Here is a 19,188-nt window from a genome sequence, read left to right on the forward strand (position 1 = left end):
TTTGAGCAAGACACTTTACTCCTCTTGTTCCAGTCTACTCAGCTGTAAATGGGTACGTGGCTGGGCAGTGCTAGAATTGTTAAATGTCGAGCTGTGAGCGCCGAAATGGCAGCACCGGTTGCATGCTCCCGAGGGAGTTGAGAAAGATATTGGTTGCAAAGGCTCTATAACCACCGATAATAATTTGTGAACCGCTTTGAGACGACCTACGAACTAGGTTGTGATGAAGCGGTACATTTGTATAAGCACGGATTACAGAGTCTCGTGTTAATAGCTGTAAACGGTCTTGAGCAGTGGCCCGTTTCGTATGCCAGAGGTTATAACACGAACTGACGAAATGATGCTGTGAGATAAAGGAATGTTTGTCGATACACCTGGATGTGATACAATGTAAGTACAAAGTCCGTCTCCTTTTCGGCGGCTCCTGAGAGTCATCGTAAAGTTAAGCGAACTCTATTTAAGGAGTTCTGTCCCACTGCAGGGAGAACTCGAGAAAGTCGTTTGAAGGGTTTCGTGCATAATCTTAGTCGTAGCCTGGGTTAGTTAAATTAATGGTTGGGGGAAAGGGAAGAGGGGGATCGAAATTTCAGTTTATATGTAAGTTTGTACTTGATTTACTACTTGCAAAGTTGAACAGGGTTTAAAGCAATAAACACAGGCAGAACAGGCCAGTTAGCCGACAAAAGATACTTCGAAAATATATCCGCGAGGGTGGGTAAGGGGGGTGGTGGAACAGCTGCCCCCTATGACCATAGCGGATGAGTTGCTGTGCCTGATGAGATATAACCGACGGCACAAACTGGCTTCTGTAATCAAACGGCCTTCTCTGTTTACGCCGAGAGCGCAGTGATGTAAACCAAATGTAGGACAGGAACCTCGTTTTAGTGAATACGCTATAATCCTATTACGCAGTTCCCGTTTTACAATGGAGTGTGTAGCGTTGCTACTTCTGATCCTTTACGTATATCCTAGGATATCACAAGCAGAGGACACGGGTGCACGTACATTTCGTGCCGCAGTTTACGAGCATGCAGTGTACCTACCCCTAAACAGGAAAGTACATGTTTCCAGGGAAACGGCCCTCTCAGTAATGATGAGGAATTTACGCGTGTACAAAGAGCAGACAGAAATAGCCGCCAGTCAGGTAAAGTACCGAGATATTCAGGTATATCAAAGTTTTACTTTCTACACAAGCAATGTACGTATTAAACGTGTCGTAACGTTTCAAGACCGACTGGTCCCTTTGCCAAGCTATCACTGACACACTGAGTCAACGTCTTGAAACGAATTGCGACACGTTTAACGCGGACATTGTTTCTGTAGAATGTAAAACTTTGATATCACATATTTCCAAACTGATGAAACTTATTGATGATATTCAGGTATAAATAGTATACCACCAACCTAGTGCCCGTTCAGGTGGATAACCTCAGACCGACATCCAGGTGTAGATATTAACACAGACAAATGTGAACCAGGAGTTGGTTATACTATACCAAGGACAAAAACATGTTACCGATATAAATATAAGAAGATATCTATGGCGTGTCAAACATTGCACTATTCAATAATTTTATATTAATGTTGGAAATTTTGATATTTGTATTAAAAAAAGAATCAAAAGAAAAATAGATCAGATGATAGTAGATCTGTCCATATTTTATTAGTTAGTATGTAATAAACAGAATAAAACACGAAAAAGGCATGTATTATTCTCTATATATGCAACAAAAAATATCTATATGTTCAATACAAAAATATCTATATATTCAATAAATATTTAATTATATTAATTCGATAATTTACATTATGGGATAGCACCGTGTGTGACCGCATCGGCAGATTGCTTTAAAGGCGTGTTTGATTGGACGATGGGGAAAACGAAAGTACGATTTCGATATTAAAACGCGTCATTTAAACTTGAAATTCGTTAGTTCTACATGTTTGGTTGACCAATGGTGAAAACAACTGAACCGTCCAACCGCTGTAAGATTTACATAGTGATCAGGAAGAGCAGTTGGGCCATCCAGCGTGTTTAGTTTACTGACTGGAAAGACTACAGCTACAGACTGTAAGTTAAAACAGCGATGAGTTTACACATTGTTTTAGAAAGTGCTTGTAGATAATCGACATCTTCTGTACACTGTCATAAAGTTCTAAGTTCTAACCAATAATACAATTCAGCGATTAAAGCAGGAAATTTGAAAGGGGGAGAGGGTCCATATTTAGCTCTGAATGTCCTCCTCTCTCCCCGGGAAAAAATAACTAGAATCGCTCTGTTGCGATCGATCTGGGAGTATTTTGGGAGATTTAATTTGAAAACATATTTCGAGGTGAAGAGAGGCAGAGAAATGTAGGAGTTCTGCATTAAATGTTTTTTGTATTTCGAAAATATCTTTAAACACATTTCTAAAGATGTTATTCTGTGATCTTTTGTGATCTTATCTTATGGTTTCGTAAGTCAAATAGGTAATACACTATCAAGAAATACATTGCACATTAAGCTTTATCGTGAACTGAATGAATACATGTCTCTTAATTTAAATCTACTTTTATTTGGGGATTCATCTCTTTCGGAACAGGAAAACATAACGATAGTCATGCATACTCAGCAATACATTCGTGACTCTAACATATTCTAGTAACAACCCCCTACCCCCGACCCCTGTCCTCTCTCTCCCTCGCTCTCAATTGAACCATAATATTCACCATCTCTATTTAAAATTGTCTCGGAATTGATGAAAATGATTGATAGTAACACATAAATATAACTGTATGTAACAATGTAATAAACCATGTGCTTGGTCTTTCTCTGACGGACTAGTAGAAACGGAAATACCAGAAAGTATAGGGATGTGATGAACATTTGAACAGCAGAAAGTTCTGAACAGAGAATTGAATATCACCAGTTCCGTTTGCATGGAGAAAGAACTACCACATGGTCTGATATGCATTTTTACACTATGTTGTTTTGGTGTTTTGGAGGCAGATATCATTTGTCATGCATTAATTATGATGATGAGATTTGTACTAGAGTTGCACACTATACCCCCCCCCCCCCCCCCCCCCCCCCCNCTCTCTCTCTCTCTCTCTTATACTTTCAATTATAAATTAAAGCATTTAAAAATGAAATAGGGTATATATGTATATTAATTAAGTCTGCCATCTTGTCATATTGTAAATATTTGCTTGTAATTTGTTGGGAAAGGGCTTAATTTAAGTTTAATAACTTGAGCCCAATCCATTTCTTGGCAAGAAAGCATGTTTAAACAAAATATGCCTAGATTCATAGAAACAATGATAAAGTTATCGACGCAACACAAGTTCCACCCGGTGGCGAATCACATAGGGTGAGTGGGCTTATCAGGTCACATAGGGCGAGGGGGCTTATCAGGTCACATAGGGCGAGGGAGCTTATAAGGTCACATATGGCGAGGGAGCATAGGCAGGCATGAAATACATCATAGATTTATAAAACATGTAATAATATAAGGTTAGGGTAGTTATTTAAATAACTTCCTGAAAAATACGGATCGACGATTTTTATCAAGTCAATATAACAAAAGAAAACGACTCCAGTTTTAACTCATTAATTCCTATTCCCTATAGGTTAAACAACACGATTTTAAATCCACCAGTTGATAATACGTACACAGTTACAATACTTTCGATTTCTACCTTACACAATGATAATCGTGATATTTCTATATAAAATAACCAAATATAAAATATAGGATATGTAACCATTGATAACAGGTGGTTGAATCGACGATGTTCAGCAATATCAATAAGGTTGATAAAAAGGAAATTAATCAACGTCGTTTCGACGTTATATTGAAACAACATTTCGACGCTGAAACAAATAACGTTGAATCGACGTTGATACCACTGTAAATTGATTGGGAGTTTATATTTAGGGTGCTCACCTAACTCTGTGTATTTTAAACTCTCGACATTAGTTACCGTATCCAGGGTACTTATTACCGCATCTGGCTCTATACAAACACTTCCTGATGGTGCAATAACAAATCTAGATTATTACCTCGTCACTGTTATGTCTTATTCGGCTTAACTGAACAGTTCACTGAGAGGTTATTATAATTTATTTTAAGCTGAATTTCACTATCATATTTCACTAAGAAATCCATCCCCAGTAATCCAGGTTGACTATCTACCTTTGCCACTATAAAGGTATGTTCGAAATTATTTGACCCCATTTCGAAAACTCAAGGAATACACCACTTAACATCAAATTGGTTTCCATGCATTCGCGGTAGTGAGACTTGTTCCAAATATCTGTAGGGACTGTTCGTCTGATCCTAATTTTACAAACTCCCTACAGGAGAGAACAGAAACAGGAGACCCAGTATCTACCAGCATCCTACATGTTACATTGTGCACCTGTACATCTGTATACAGACAGCGCATGCCAGAATATATAATATAAGTTGAACCTGGCCTGACACCTTCTCTATCACTTCTATATAAATGATGCCTTTGGGAGCGCGGTCCCACTACAAACAGAACGCATTACATCTGCAGCACACTCGCAGGCATACACACATACGGAATCCTGATAGACTGGCATCTCGGCCACGGCCCCATTCTTCTTTAGATTTTCGACCTACTTAGCTTGTCTTCTAAGTCGCTTAAACTACATACATGACTGAAAGGGATACATGTAGGCTGTATATGTATAGTGCATACGTCTCGGTTGTAGACCTAGCGAATTGGAATCGTTTAAGGACCACGAAAATATTGTATGTACTTCAAACCGATTGGAGAGATTTATCGTCGCCATAGCCTTCGCTATCATTGCTATGCCGATGGCACACATATGTACATGGTCATCAAACCACAGGACAGTTGGAATTCAGTCTCAGAAAGTCTGGAAGCCTGTCTGACAGATATCAGTAGCTGTATGAACGCCAACATGCTTAAGCTTTATCAGGAAAAGACGGAACTAATCGTCTTTTCCCCAAAGTGTCAGCAAACAATGGCTCTCCAGCTCAAGGTCGCTGCCAGAACTATTGAGCCTGTTACAGCTGTTAAAAACCTCGGGGTATACTTTGATAGTTCACTGAACATGTAGAAACAAGTGAACGCTATTGCCAAATCCTGTTACTACCAGATCAGGAACATCGGCTGTATTCGGCAGTATTTAACTGCAGATGCATGCAATATGTTGGTGCATTCACTTGTTACCTCTCGGTTGGATTATGGGAACACCCTGCTCTGTGGTTTATCTGACAAACTAACTAGTCGTCTGCAGAGGGTTCAGAACACTGCAGCAGGCTGGATACTCGTACTCGAAAGAGAGAGCACATCACACCTGTGCTTTATTCGTTGTACTGGTTACCGGTACGATACAGGTCGCAGTACAAAATTCTGGCTACACATACAAGGCACTGAATGGTACAGCTCCTCAGTACATACAGGAGCTTGTTACCCTGTATCAGCCATCACGATCACTGCGGTTGGAGTCAGAATCTTTGTTGTGTGTCCCAAAATCTCGTACTGTGACCTACGGAAACAGATGCTTTGGGAGGGTTTCGGCTACGTTGTGGAATAGCTTACCATCTTCTATTAAACAGTCAAATACCCTGGCCAAGTTCAAGAGGGACATCAAAACTCACCTCTTCACGTCTGCATTTTAGAATCTTTGCAAAGACGTCATGTATATACCACCCTTTTATTTGTTCAATTATGTGCACATTGTTTGCTTAAGTGTATAAACGTGATTGTAAGCCTTTGTTTTTTGTTTTCACAATTATGACCATTACTATTATCCATATGTTGTAAAGCGCTTTAGAGTAATTTTACAAATTATATAGGGCGCTATATAAAAGTTGTATATTATTATTATTATTAAGATAGTACTGTCGTTTTCCCAATAGTCCAATCAAATACGCCGTTACAGCAAGATGGCGATGAGGTCACAATATGCTATCCCACAATGCAAATTATCAAATCAATATATTTTCAATTACACACATATATTGTATTTTTTATTTTATACAAATATTTTGAATTGAACACGATATATTTTTTTCGAGCAATTTCTTTTCGTATACATTTTTTTTCGAACAAATATATATTTTATTGCACATATATAGTATTTATTGAGCATTTATATTTGTTTATTGCTGATATGACTTTTTTAAGAATATATATTTCTTTATTGAACATATATTTACAATTATTGAATACAAACATAAAATATTGTACATATATTTATAATTATTGAATAAATATATTAAGTTTCGAACATAAATATAAAGTTATTGAAAAAATTGTAACGCCATAGACATTTCCTGACCTAATTAATGTGATACAATCTGATTAAAACCAGATCTTTGATTCCACTCCCGATACTCCACGTTCAAAGATCTGACGACACCGCATATGGGGTCCCGTTCTCATGATTGAATGTGATATTTCAAAATGTTCGTTATCATCTGCTATTTTTGCAGCACACGGATAGTTTCGTAATCAGGTGTTATTTTCGCATCAGTTTATTTTGTTTGCTTGAGGTTCAACGCCCTTGCAATAGCCAGGGTCATTGGAGAGTTCAAAATTCATGACGTCACTTCATTGTTGAGCCAATGTGAAGTCACGTGAAATGGGGTGTAAGATTAATAGAATCCATCCCTGATATGAGATATCGATAAGGTATTTAAATCCAAGGGATAAAATATTGAGCAGGAGACCCGAGGCTTTGCCGGGGGTATTTTGCTCAATATTTCATCCCGAGGGTTTGAATAACCTTATCCATACCTCATATCAGGGATGGATTCTATTTCTTGCTTTTTACCTAAAACCCGTAAAAAAGCTGCTCTTCTAGTAAAGCTATAAACTGTCATATGAAATGCGGATATCTCGGTCTAGTATGCAAGAAAGAAATTTCCTACACCCGTTTCTTACCCTGGACAGCTCTATCTTACACACAGGGAAATGAGAGAACCCCCCCCNGATTCTGCAGGAGGCACACATAAATCGCCTTTTACGATACACATTCATTGTTATACTGCAGGTCTATTTTTGATTTTTTAAATGTCCCCCAAATAGAAAACAAAGAAGAAACCGCCGTCGATTCTGAAGGGGAGGAAGGGAGGGGGTCGTTGTCACTGCACACTTAATTTTCGTGATCTTTATTTGACTTACAATGCTTTACGTGTGCATATACGCGATGTTAACAAATAAGCAGTATCACGCACATTAAACATTGCCAAACGTACTATCTAATTTCTAAACTGGTCCGAAATGGTGATTACAAGTTTGTACGGTTTAAAACAATCGATTCGGCTGTTTTTGTCCATTTAATTAAACACAGATTTTCATAACCCCTGCCAATTTCGCTATTACGTTTTAAGATTCCAGATTACTTGATGCCAATTGTATCATTAGTAATTTCATGCTAAAATAAGTTTCTGAAATATAAGTAACAATTCAGCTCCCTTTTCCTTTCAGAAAATTTGGAAAAAAATATAAAGATTTTTTTTTTTTTTTTATCAAAAATTGCTTCTAATAGCCATCATACATGCAGCTGCTGAATTTCAATTTTTTTTCCCGGGAGTGAATGTAGTGCTTGATGAAGGACCCCCCATGATGATAAATAATAAACTTTGCATAGATATCGTTTACAATCCTGCCCCCAGCCTCCTTTATACAGAAGCTGCCTTTTAATGTCTTGTCATGTCATGTTCGTGAAAAAAATGATACTCAGCTGAAATACGTTGAATTTCATTTTATTATTCATCGGAAACAGATCAAATGGCATACACCATAATATATACAAGATACCAATCTACAAACGAGACAAACAACGCGAGCGGATCGTTAACCGCATTCTTTGATCACAATCAGCAATTGTTGATGCTAAAATATTTATTTATGTTGAAAAAAATGTAAATGGGTGATGGAAACACTGTATAATGTTAACTTTTAACTCTCAAAGGAAATTTTCTTTTCAACTCCATCTTTTTTCTAGCCATTGTTATCATTAAGAACGATTTAAAAAGGTACATTCACGAAAAAGTATCGAAATCACATATTGTATAGTGATCCTTTATGACTGTTTTGTCCTTTTACCAACAACGTATTTAATCTATGTTTTGTGTAAAATATCATTATGACCGTTATGTCCACGAAGAGAGTGTTGACGCTGTATAATATGTGGTCACATTATGCGACTATTTATGTCTTTCACAAACAAAGCATTGTAGCTATATATTGTATAAAGACACAATGACGTTCAGGAAGAAAAAAATCAAGACGGGTGCTTTTTAAGAAAATAGATAACGGCATGACGCAGGTTGTAGTAATTAACATTTTTTTTTTAACTTGTTGGTTATGATTGTAAGATCTTGTGTTTCATACAGCATAACACGAAATAATTATTTTGTTGAGTCTTTATCGTGAAACGCATGGAATTAAAAGACACGGGATTCCGATAGAGCTACCTGCGTAGCGTCATAACAGTGCACGGTTGGACGCGCGCACTAGCGGTTATACATGTAGCTTTGGGGAAATAGGCATAGCAACCCGCCATAGCTCTTTCACCATATGACAATGATACATTCACGAACAAAACATTATAACTATATATTGTGTAACAAATGTGTCCCTCATGAATGGACGGACGTCATAAGATGGCGATCTGCATTGTTCGAATCTGACCAGCTCCACCAAGAAATGCTGTGTTATACATCTGTGTGTGTTTTAGACGGTGGCTACATATCTGTCATTTTGACAGCGTGCTAATCTTCTTGTCATTATGCTATCTTAACTCCGATTATACCCACGCATGAAGAGACGTTTATGTTTTTGTCAACCGACTCGTCACTGACCTTTGTTCGAACACTTCAGCCATCTTGGTTTACATGTCTTTGTACAGGTCATATACATAGACCACTAAACACGTTCTAGTATCCTTCGTATTTAGTCATTCTACTCCAACTACATAATGTCGGCTTCAAGGAGCACCCCGTCAGGCCCAGCTAAAAGGAAGTCTCCGGACTCAGTGTCCCCCGGACTTACTGACCACCCAACCCATAGGAGGCGGAATTCATTCTCGGGGGTACCTTCCTCTCTGGAGGAGGGCCAGCCACTCCAGCTTGATGTAGGCAAAGGCAAGATTATAGACCTTACCAGCTTGATGCATTCCACCCTTTCCAGTCCTTCATTTGTATCCAGTATAGCACCTGCATGGGCTGAGGCGTGCATACCCCACCTCCGTGAAACTTTCCAGACTATTGTTCGCGATACTATGGCAGACATGATTATACCGCTACAGCAGACGATACATGACCAGGCCACTTCAATCAATGAACTTAAGTCATCAAACGATTCCTTGTCATCCAAGTGCTCAACTCTTGAGAATCAGGTTGGATCCCTAGTATCCCAAGTCGAGGAGCTTGAGCAGTACGGTAGGAGGAACACCCTCAGGTTTCATAACATCCAGTTATCTAGAGAGCAACAACGTTTCACTGACCCAGTCATTATTGACATCTGTAAATCTCAGCTAAATGTTGACCTACGCCCTGAAGATATCTATAGGTCTCATGTAATTGGGAAGCCCACTAGCGAAGGGAAACATCAAATTATATGCCGGTTTAGCAGCTGGAACCTTAAAAACTCTGTGTTTAAAAATAAAAAACGCTTAAAAAATAACCCGTCTAAACTCTTCATTACCGAAGACCTGACCAAAGCTAGGCAAGCAATAGTAAAGGATCTTGGACGAGCCAAATGGACCAAGTCCATTGATTCTTATTGGACCAGTGATGGGAGAATTTTCTTCAAACGATCGAGAGACTCGGACAAAATCCTAATCAAAAACATTCACCATCTGCATTCCATCATTCCAACTCTTCACAATGACTCCTCTGCATGATCAGTATTGAAGTACTCTCAGTACTTTGATTTAGTGTATCGCGTCCTGCAACCAGCATCAGCAACATCTTCACCAGCACTGTCTATATCTTCTGCAACTTTCTCCGCTCGAATAACCTCACTGTTGACTGTAAATGTCACGTACGTTCATGGTGTGTGTACTTTTATCACTTTACGTGATGATCCAGAATCCTTTTTATATATAACGATTCATATAGATAGTTAATCCTAAAGAGATATTCATATCCATGTATCGAAATGGTAACTTGCCATTATATTTGGACATCAATATGGTTGTATTGCATACAGAATGATGTTATTTATTGTTTGATATTTAAAAAGAATTTAAAAAAGTGTCATTCGTTTGATATATAAGGCAAGTATCATAAGTTTCATATATTGATTGATATCCAAAACAAAGATCATTTATTGTTTTATAACCAAAATAAGTATCATATAATGTTTGATACCCAAAATAAGTATCATTTCTGGCTTGATAATAAAAACGAATATAATTTATTATTGGATATATCAAAACAAGGATCATTTGTTTGATATCAGAACTAATAGTATGTTTGGTTGATATCTAAAACTGATATAATTTATTGTTTGATATCTAAAAGTAATATAATTTATTGTTTAATACCCAAAACAAGTACCAGTTATTGTTTTGATTTCTGAAATAAGTATTATTTATTGGATCGATATCTAAAACAAGTATTATTTATTGCTTGATAACCAAACAAGTATCATTTATTGTTTGATATCCAAAACAAGTATTACTCATTGTTTGATATCCAAAACAAGTATTATTCATTGTTTGCTATCCAAAACAAGTATTACTCATTGTTCGATATCTAAAACAGGTATTATTCATTGTTTGATATCTAAGCAAATATTATTCATTGTTTGATATCCAAAAATGAAGTATCATTTATTGTTTGCTATCCAAAACAAGTAATATTCATTGTATTATCTATTGTTTGCTATCCAAAACAAGTATTATTCATTGTTTGATATCCAAAACAAGTATTATTCATTGTTTGATATCCAAAACAAGTATTATTTATTGCTTGATATCCAAAATAAGTATCATTTATTGTTTGATATCCAAAAAAGTAATATGTGCTGTTTTGAATCTTCAAATAATTATCATGTGTTGATTGACAAGAACCACAATTACAGATATCCTGTGATGATTGATATCTCAAATCAAGTATCCTATGATGGTTGATATCACAGAAGACAACTATATTGTTTTCACTGTTATCACTAAAACAGGTAGTCTGTCTTGATTGATATCCGTATGATTCACGTGTCTCCCCAAAATATGCCTTCGTGATTACCCATGCCTTCTTTCGTTTTACCTATGATATGGTCTATGTGTAACCCTACGTAGTCTGATTATGTCTACCTTGTCAATATAAGCTATTTAAAGTGTCTACCTATAGTACCCTACCCTGTGTTGTTTGTGTACCAATTGTACACATTTGTATAATCTGTTTGTCCCAAGCTGACTTGTATATAATTAATGACTATGCTATTCATATAGTTATACCATGCTGAAAATGTAAATAGTTTTCCCATTTTTCTATACATTGTCATTATATACAAAATAATCATAATCTGTCGGTCTATCTATCTAACAATCATTTTAACTCTTACTCTTCTTTATAGCAGCAGAAACATCCTTCGGTTCTCCACCTATGATTTCTTTTATTTACCTTTCCTGTTTACTATTCCCCCTTCTCTTCCCACTTCCCTCTTGTTTACTTCTGTGTGACCTTCACCTCGAGCCCGTTTGTACTGTTGGACAGGTGTATACGCACGTGCGTATGTTCTTTGCCGATAGCCACCCAACCATGACCGTTCTTGATAATGGGTAACGATATAGTAGCACACAGGGTGGCGGTCGGCAATTTCTACATGCGTACACACTGTAACCACTCGAGCTCATCTTCAATATTTAAAATTAATTTAAATTTCGTATTTGATGAATTTATAAATCTATTTGAAATCCTTCTTCTTACATTTAAGACCACACAATACAGTATTCTCTTTTATGTTATACATAGCTATTTCAGTAACACTAATTTCATCCTTATCCTCCATCTTTTATTATTGATTTGCATGGACATACATGAAAACCCTGGGCCTGATGTATCTTCCGATGAATTAACAATTTTCCATTTAAATATACGTAGTTTACGAAATAAGCTAACTCACCTTGAAAATATTGCAGACGAATTTCACGTAGTATGTATCACGGAATCCCACTTAGACAACAGTATATCTGACGAAGAAATAGCACTTCCAGGTTTTAATAATAATCCTTTCCGGAAAGACCGTGAATACTCACAGGGTGGGGGTGTCGTTGTTTATATTTCGCCTTTAATTTCTGCCCAGCGGCGTTTGGATTTAGAATTTCCATCAGGTGAGGCCATCTGGGTCGAAATTATTTTTAATAACTCCTCGTATCTTCTATGTACAGTATATAGACCAAATGACTGTGTAAATCCATTTTGGGAACAATTTGAAAACTCCATTGAAAATGCACTTGATGAAAACCCACATGTCATTATAGTTGGTGACATAAACGTTGACCTACTGGTTGAGACTCGTCATAAACTGAACGACATTATCCGCACGTATCTGTTTTCTAATGTAATAAACCAACCAACTCGGGTAGGCCAAACACGTGCTTCGCTCCTTGACCCCGTGCTCGTGAGCGATACATGCGTTGTTGGTTTTTCCGATGTTATTGAAATTGACAGGGACATTTCGGACCATGACGCTACTCTCGTTGAAATTAAACTAAACATTTTTCTTACTAACAAATTTAAACGCATGATTTGGTGTTATAAAAATGCTGACTATCCTAAATTTAATAACCTGTTACAAAACACCGATTGGCAATACGTATTTAGAAATGCTTACACATGCGACGATATGTGTTCGATTTTTACAGATAAGTATTTGGAATATGCTCATCTTTGTATTCCAACTAAGGTTATTACTGTTAGACCAAATGATAAACCGTGGTTTACTACTGAACTACGTCGTGAAATTAGAATTAGAAATAGATTGCATAAAAAATTAAAAAGAGTTTTTTCTATAGAGAATTTAGCTAAATTTAAAAAACATAGAAATCATGTCAACAATCTCAAACGTAGAACAAGAGAACTTTTTTATGCTGATATTAATGGACTTTTAGATAACTATGCAAAAACTAATCAAAAGAATTTTTGGAAACTGGTTCGGAGATTAACTAAAAGTGCAGATGTATCTTACATTATACCTCCTCTAAAAGACCCTATTACTAATTCTACTGCAGTAGATGATGAACGAAAAGCTAATATTTTAAATGACTATTTTGTGTCTATCTCTACTATAGACGACTCAGGTGTACCTTTACCACAAGTTGATATGAGAACCCAAAGTCGCATAGATAATATATTTTTTACACAAGCTGATATTGTTGACATCCTTAAGTCTCTTAAATTAGGTAAAGCTGTTGGATATGATAAAATTAGTCACCAAATGCTTAAAAACACAGCTCTTTATGTTTCATTTCCGCTATTTCTTATATTCAGAAAGTCTCTTGATCAAGGAATTTATCCCAATTCCTGGAAAAAAGCTTTAGTCATGCCCATTTTTAAGAAAGGCGATAAACAATGCCCCAGTAATTATAGACCAATAGCTTTATTAAGCACTGTAGGGAAAGTTTTTGAAAAAGTTATTACAAAATTTCTGCATAATTATTTATTAGAAAATTCATTGTTATATAAATACCAATCTGGATTTCAGCCAGGTCACTCAACAGTACATCAACTAATTGAAATTTATCATAATGTATGCATAAATCTAGAAAACCGTCATCATACCTGTCTTGTTTTTTGCGACATTTCCAAAGCTTTTGATCGGGTTTGGCATGCAGGTCTTGTACACAAATTAAAAAGCTATGGAATAAATGGAAATCTTTTAGACTGGCTATCCGATTATGTACAGAATCGCCATCAACAAGTCTTCATCCACAATGTTACTTCTCATACTAAAACAACTAATGCTGGTGTACCCCAGGGCTCTGTCTTAGGTCCGCTTCTTTTTCTCTTGTATATCAACGATATAACTGATAACCTTGTCAGCCCTTCCCGTCTTTTTGCTGATGATACTTCCCTATCCGTCTCTTCTCCTTCCGCAATTGAACTAGAAACTACTACTAACCGAGATCTTGAAAAAATTCATAACTGGGCANAATAATAGATAAATGTAGTGATTTAATTTAAACTATGAAATCCATCTTATGATGTGTATATACAATTATTTATCTTATAAGGAAAGGGCGTTAATAATGTTCATGTAACTTGTGCCCAATCCTCTTGCATTTTTTGGCAATAAAATATGTTTAAACAAATCATGAATGAAGAATTATTATATGTGTATTCAATGGCCTTTAACTTCCACAACCAAAGCAGAAACGCATTGATATTTTTCTCGAAAAAAAATCAAATTTTTGCCAACCTTAGTACTTTATTAATGAAAGGTATACGATTTCTTATGAACGAAAATTTAAATACCCATGGTTATATTAGATTAATTTACCAGCTATATAGTTTAAAACACGATATATACGTACAGTGACGTGTACAGTGTGTGTCCAGTGGCCGAATTTTCGATGTTTGATCCATCCCCATGGGCACACGGAGATTAAACTGCCTGATTAGCGAATTTCCTACTGGACCGAAAGAGATAGAGTAATGAATAAAGTAATCGCAACATCTCGACAAATTCCGTCGACCTAATGACGGAATTAGTCGAGATTTGCGATTACTAACGATATTCTGATAATACAAGTACAGAAAAAATGGTTACTCTATTCTGCAAACAACCTAAAGATAATAATTTATTAAATGTATGATTTTTATGTTTTCATTCTAGGGCGCGGACATCATTGTGTTTCCAGAGGATGGCGTTTACGGTATGGGATATTCTTGGGACGGTATAGCATCCTATATGGAGTACATACCAGAACCTCAAGAGGTCACATGGGACGCATGCGCTGAACCATTTCGCTTTCCAAATACAGAGGTCCAGCATTTTCTGAGCTGTCTCGCCAAGAACAACTCGATATATCTCGTCGCTAACATAGGCGATAAACAACCATGCGACAGAGATGCTGACCCCCGATGTCCGAAATACGGTCATTATCAGTTTAACACCGACGTTGTATACGACCCAAAAGGACAACTAGTTACTAAGTATCACAAAGTTAATTTATTTTACGAATCACAGTTCAGTTTTCCTGTCAATAAAACGCCAGCTATTTTTGATACACCGTTCGGAACGTTTGCAGTTTTCACTTGTTTCGACATTATGTTTTATGATCCAGCAATGGCGGCCATAGAACGTTACGGGGTCGGTAATGTGATATTTCCAACTGCCTGGATGGACGCTCTCCCTTTGCTTTCGTCAATACAGTTTCATTCTGCTTTTGCGGCAGGACTTGGCATCAACTTCCTTGCAGCCAATATTAATTTCCCGTCTTACAATTTCCATGGAAGCGGAATTTACACACCAGATGGCGCTTCAAAGTTTTATTACAGTGGTGCATCTAATGCCGGAAAGCTATTGGTCTCCGACCTAAAAACAGTCCTTAAACCGACCATAACATACTCCAACGTAACATTTGACGTGGAATTCCCCAGTCCAGCGTTCACGGCCAGTGTGTTCCACGATCCCTTTAACTTCGTTCCTTTACTCGGTCAGTCAGGGGTGGTGGGCGTTTGCCACAACGACCTCTGCTGTAAGGTCAACTACTCTCTGTCAACCATGTCTGATGACGTCATCGTTTTAGGGGCCTTTAGGGGTCTCCATACATACGAAGGGAAGTATTCAATAGAAGTGTGTGCCATTCTCAAGTGTAAAACAAGTAACTACTCGAGCTGTGGTGAAGTGACAATGGAGTCAAACACTAACCTGACCTATCTAAAGTTTGAAGGTAATTTCTCGGTTCCATATATCTTTCCGGAAGTACTGTTGTCGGATAACGGAAGTCTTAATCTGGCTCCTATTGGCTCTTGGAGCTACGTTGCAGGTACTCTGGAGAGTAAGCATGGATTTGATCTTCCAGTTTTGTCTACAGCCATGTTTGCGCGTGCGTATGAAAATAGCGCTGGTGTGGTATTTGTGTGCCCATGCGCACTACTGGTACTGGTAATATGTGGTATAACGATAATGCAGGCGCCAATATTTGTGTGATTTGACAGAAGAACAATAAGAAAACAAACTTTATTAATTTTACAATTAGCATGAAAAAAATGTTTAATAAACGTAGATCAATAATTCGTGTTGCACTGTTAGGAAGATCGAGAATGTCGTAACGTTTGAGAAAACTGGAATACCCAGAAAAAAACTGAGTGAAAGGTGAGTGTGTTTCTAATTAATGTGACAACGGTTGGCAGCTAAGCCATTATATTATAGATAACAAAGTGCCAGCTTAGATTGTCCGTGTTAAACGTCCTGACAACAACTAAGGTCATTTAAGGACGTGTTGTGTATGCTTGCGTGTGTGGTGTATATGTGCTGGAGGCAAGGTATGTTCGTGTTTATGTTCCTGATTCTAGTACCCTGTACCCCGTACCCCGTACCCTGAACCCCGTACCCTGTACCCCTGAACCCCGTACCCCGTACCCTGAACCCCGTACCCTGTACCCCTGAACCCCGTACCCCGTACCCTGAACCCCGTACCCCGTACCCCGTACCATGTACCCGCCACCAGACGCGGGGATTATCTTTATTGTTTTTCTGAGCGAGCGGAGTGATCTCTTTGATGAGGAACTTTGTTTCACGTAAGAGTTTCAGAGGGTACGTAATCATGTTATTTATAGTCATGTGATATACTTTTGTTTATGATTGCATACGATCTAACGACTATACAATGAATGTCCATCTTGTTCAATCTGTATGTTTGTCATATTTTTATATTGCTGTTAATTAAACGCCCGCCGCCTACGCCACCCTGAGAGCTAGTGATAAATGGTATATTTCCGTTGTGTTGGTGTTTATCTATCATAATTTCCTCGCGCTTTCTATTATGATTGGATCAAATTATTTTGTTGGACTGTGTCGTGGTATACTCGCAGGACTGACTTATATCTTATCATCTACCAATTTCTATTTTTATTCCACTCAAGCTAACTTACTTTCTTTCATTTTTCAATGAAGATTGTATCCTTTGTGCAGTAATACACAAAACGTTCTAAAACTTACAGTATTTACTTATTAAAGCTGTAACTAAACTTTACAGAATCCTCCATATAGTCATTATGAAGAACATTTTTTAAAGCCGATATTTGTATCAAGATTCTATCGTACCATAGCCATTGTGCTGTGAGGAGTACTGTATCGTGGAATTTATAATTACTTGGTACAGGGTAGACTGAAACAATTTATCGAATCGTTCAGCTTTGTGAGTCTTTCTTGCGTATCTTAGCAAACTCTTTTGTTTGTCTGCAAAAGGACACACTTACAGATATAGTATCAATCAATTCTTAAATAAATTCCTCACTCATTATTTTAAGATATGCTAGAAACGATTTTATTCACTCTGCAGTGATATAAAATACGTACAACAGCTTGAACAAAGATATATTTGAACAATATTTACTATTTACATCGTAAAGCTATGACATCTTTATAAAATTCCAAACACATGTATTGTTAAACTAAAGATACTTATATCGTATCGAATGCATTGTGCTGTGTTGCGTATTGTATCGTGAAGACCATCAGTACATCATGAAACGGGATATGGGTACTAGAATCAGGTACATTTGGTGTATTATAGCGCAGATCTGATGCCAACTTTATAGTGCTATCTCACTGTAATACCATGCCGAAGGCCCCCAGTGTAGCATTAAAAGAATTCCGCCCGGTCACATCACAATGACAACGAGTGAACCAGTTGTTACCATCACACTAGATGCTGAACGTTAAGCAGGGAATAACTTCTACCATTTTAAGGACTTTGATATGTCCCGGCCAGGAGCAAAACCCCATGCCTTCCTCACCTGAGAGATCGTTCAACTTCTAAGTGAAAAGTGATGAAAAAGGCGCTAGAAAAGAAAGGGTCATTGAAAGTAGTGAGAAATATAAAGATCAAAAATATTGCAATGGGTGCAGCAGATTTATTCTGGTCACTTTTGTGTCCATCCCTAATTATGCAGGGAGTTCCCACATTAATCGCCTCTTACGATACACGCTATGTATTACAATAGGTGCATTCTTTTTCGATCCCCGATATGTAGGGGTGTTCCAAAACGATACACTCAAAAGGTTTTGAAAAACAGGAAGATAAGCATACAATTGTAGGTATCATCCACAAAAACATGTAGTGTGCTTTGCTCAGCTAGTTTTCCTTGTCTACCAATGAGCTAAACATTAGCTTTTTGTATGTTTGATCTGTTTTTGTTTGTTCCGTACACATTTTTAAAGTGTTTTACCTGAAAGTATGTAATCCTCGAACATGCATAAAGGTATCATCTTCATTTAAGTAAAATTCACAATGTTCAACATATAATGAAAGTCGATTTATATAATTTATGATAAAGCATATAGGTCCAGAAAAGATCTTACGTGAATTCCGGGTCGATTCTATAAATACATTTGCAAGATTCATCGAGTCACTGCTATTTAGGTGACATTAATTCTTCCAGCTTGGTCACTGGTGACGTTAGTGATGTGGGAGCTACTTCCCCTTGTTTACCACTTTGGTGTTTTTGCATAGCGGATACTCGATGATGCTAAATAAAACTCGATACTCGATGATGCTAAATAAAACTTTTCAGTGAGATTCTCTAAATACTATCTAAACCCCTCTATACTTGCAAAGGCCATGTTTAGTGACGTCACATTGTGTATAAGAATAGTATGATCTACGAGACAAAAAACTTAACGATAATTGATAAAAAATGACCAAATTATTTATTTCTTGGTGATGCCTTTTATCCAGTTATAAAGTTTACTAATAGGAGCAGTTCGGCAGGAGAGTTGTTGCCTTAATTTAGATCAATGCTGGATGCCTTGGTTTTATCTAGGGTGTTCAAAACCGAGTTGTACATCGTTATTTTTATCTGACGAATTGAAAACGGTGCTAATAATTTTTTTTAGATTATATCATAACATTATTGTTGATCCTTTATGTCTTTTTGTCTTCTGCAATTTATGATTTGATAATGCAATTTTTATTTAGATAATTCATATTATCCCGTTTTAAGTAATTGATATTCATTAAATACC

The 19,188-nt window shown here is 37.0% G+C and overlaps 1 protein-coding gene across 1 annotated transcript; it reads left to right on the forward strand.

Annotated features, from left to right (window-relative positions):
* Positions 1-907: 907 nt before the first annotated feature.
* On the forward strand, positions 908-16,587 carry LOC110452379 (pantetheinase-like). Its single transcript, XM_021500862.1, has 2 exons — positions 908-1,144; positions 14,830-16,587. The coding sequence occupies exons 1-2, from the start codon at positions 926-928 to the stop codon at positions 16,147-16,149; spliced, it is 1,539 nt and encodes a 512-aa protein (XP_021356537.1). The 5' UTR covers positions 908-925; the 3' UTR covers positions 16,150-16,587.
* The last annotated feature ends 2,601 nt before the right edge of the window (positions 16,588-19,188 follow it).

The sequence above is a fragment of the Mizuhopecten yessoensis genome, unplaced genomic scaffold (assembly GCF_002113885.1).
Source record: "Mizuhopecten yessoensis strain PY_sf001 unplaced genomic scaffold, ASM211388v2 scaffold739, whole genome shotgun sequence".
In the NCBI taxonomy this organism is placed as follows: domain Eukaryota; kingdom Metazoa; phylum Mollusca; class Bivalvia; order Pectinida; family Pectinidae; genus Mizuhopecten; species Mizuhopecten yessoensis.

Excerpts from the sequence above, each read along its gene's own strand:
- LOC110452379 (XM_021500862.1), top strand. The coding sequence starts at position 926 with ATGGAGTGTGTAGCGTTGCTACTTCTGATCCTTTACGTATATCCTAGG. Across the intron at positions 1,145-14,829 it reads CAGAAATAGCCGCCAGTCAG|GGCGCGGACATCATTGTGTT; the intron begins GTAAAGTACCGA and ends TTTTCATTCTAG.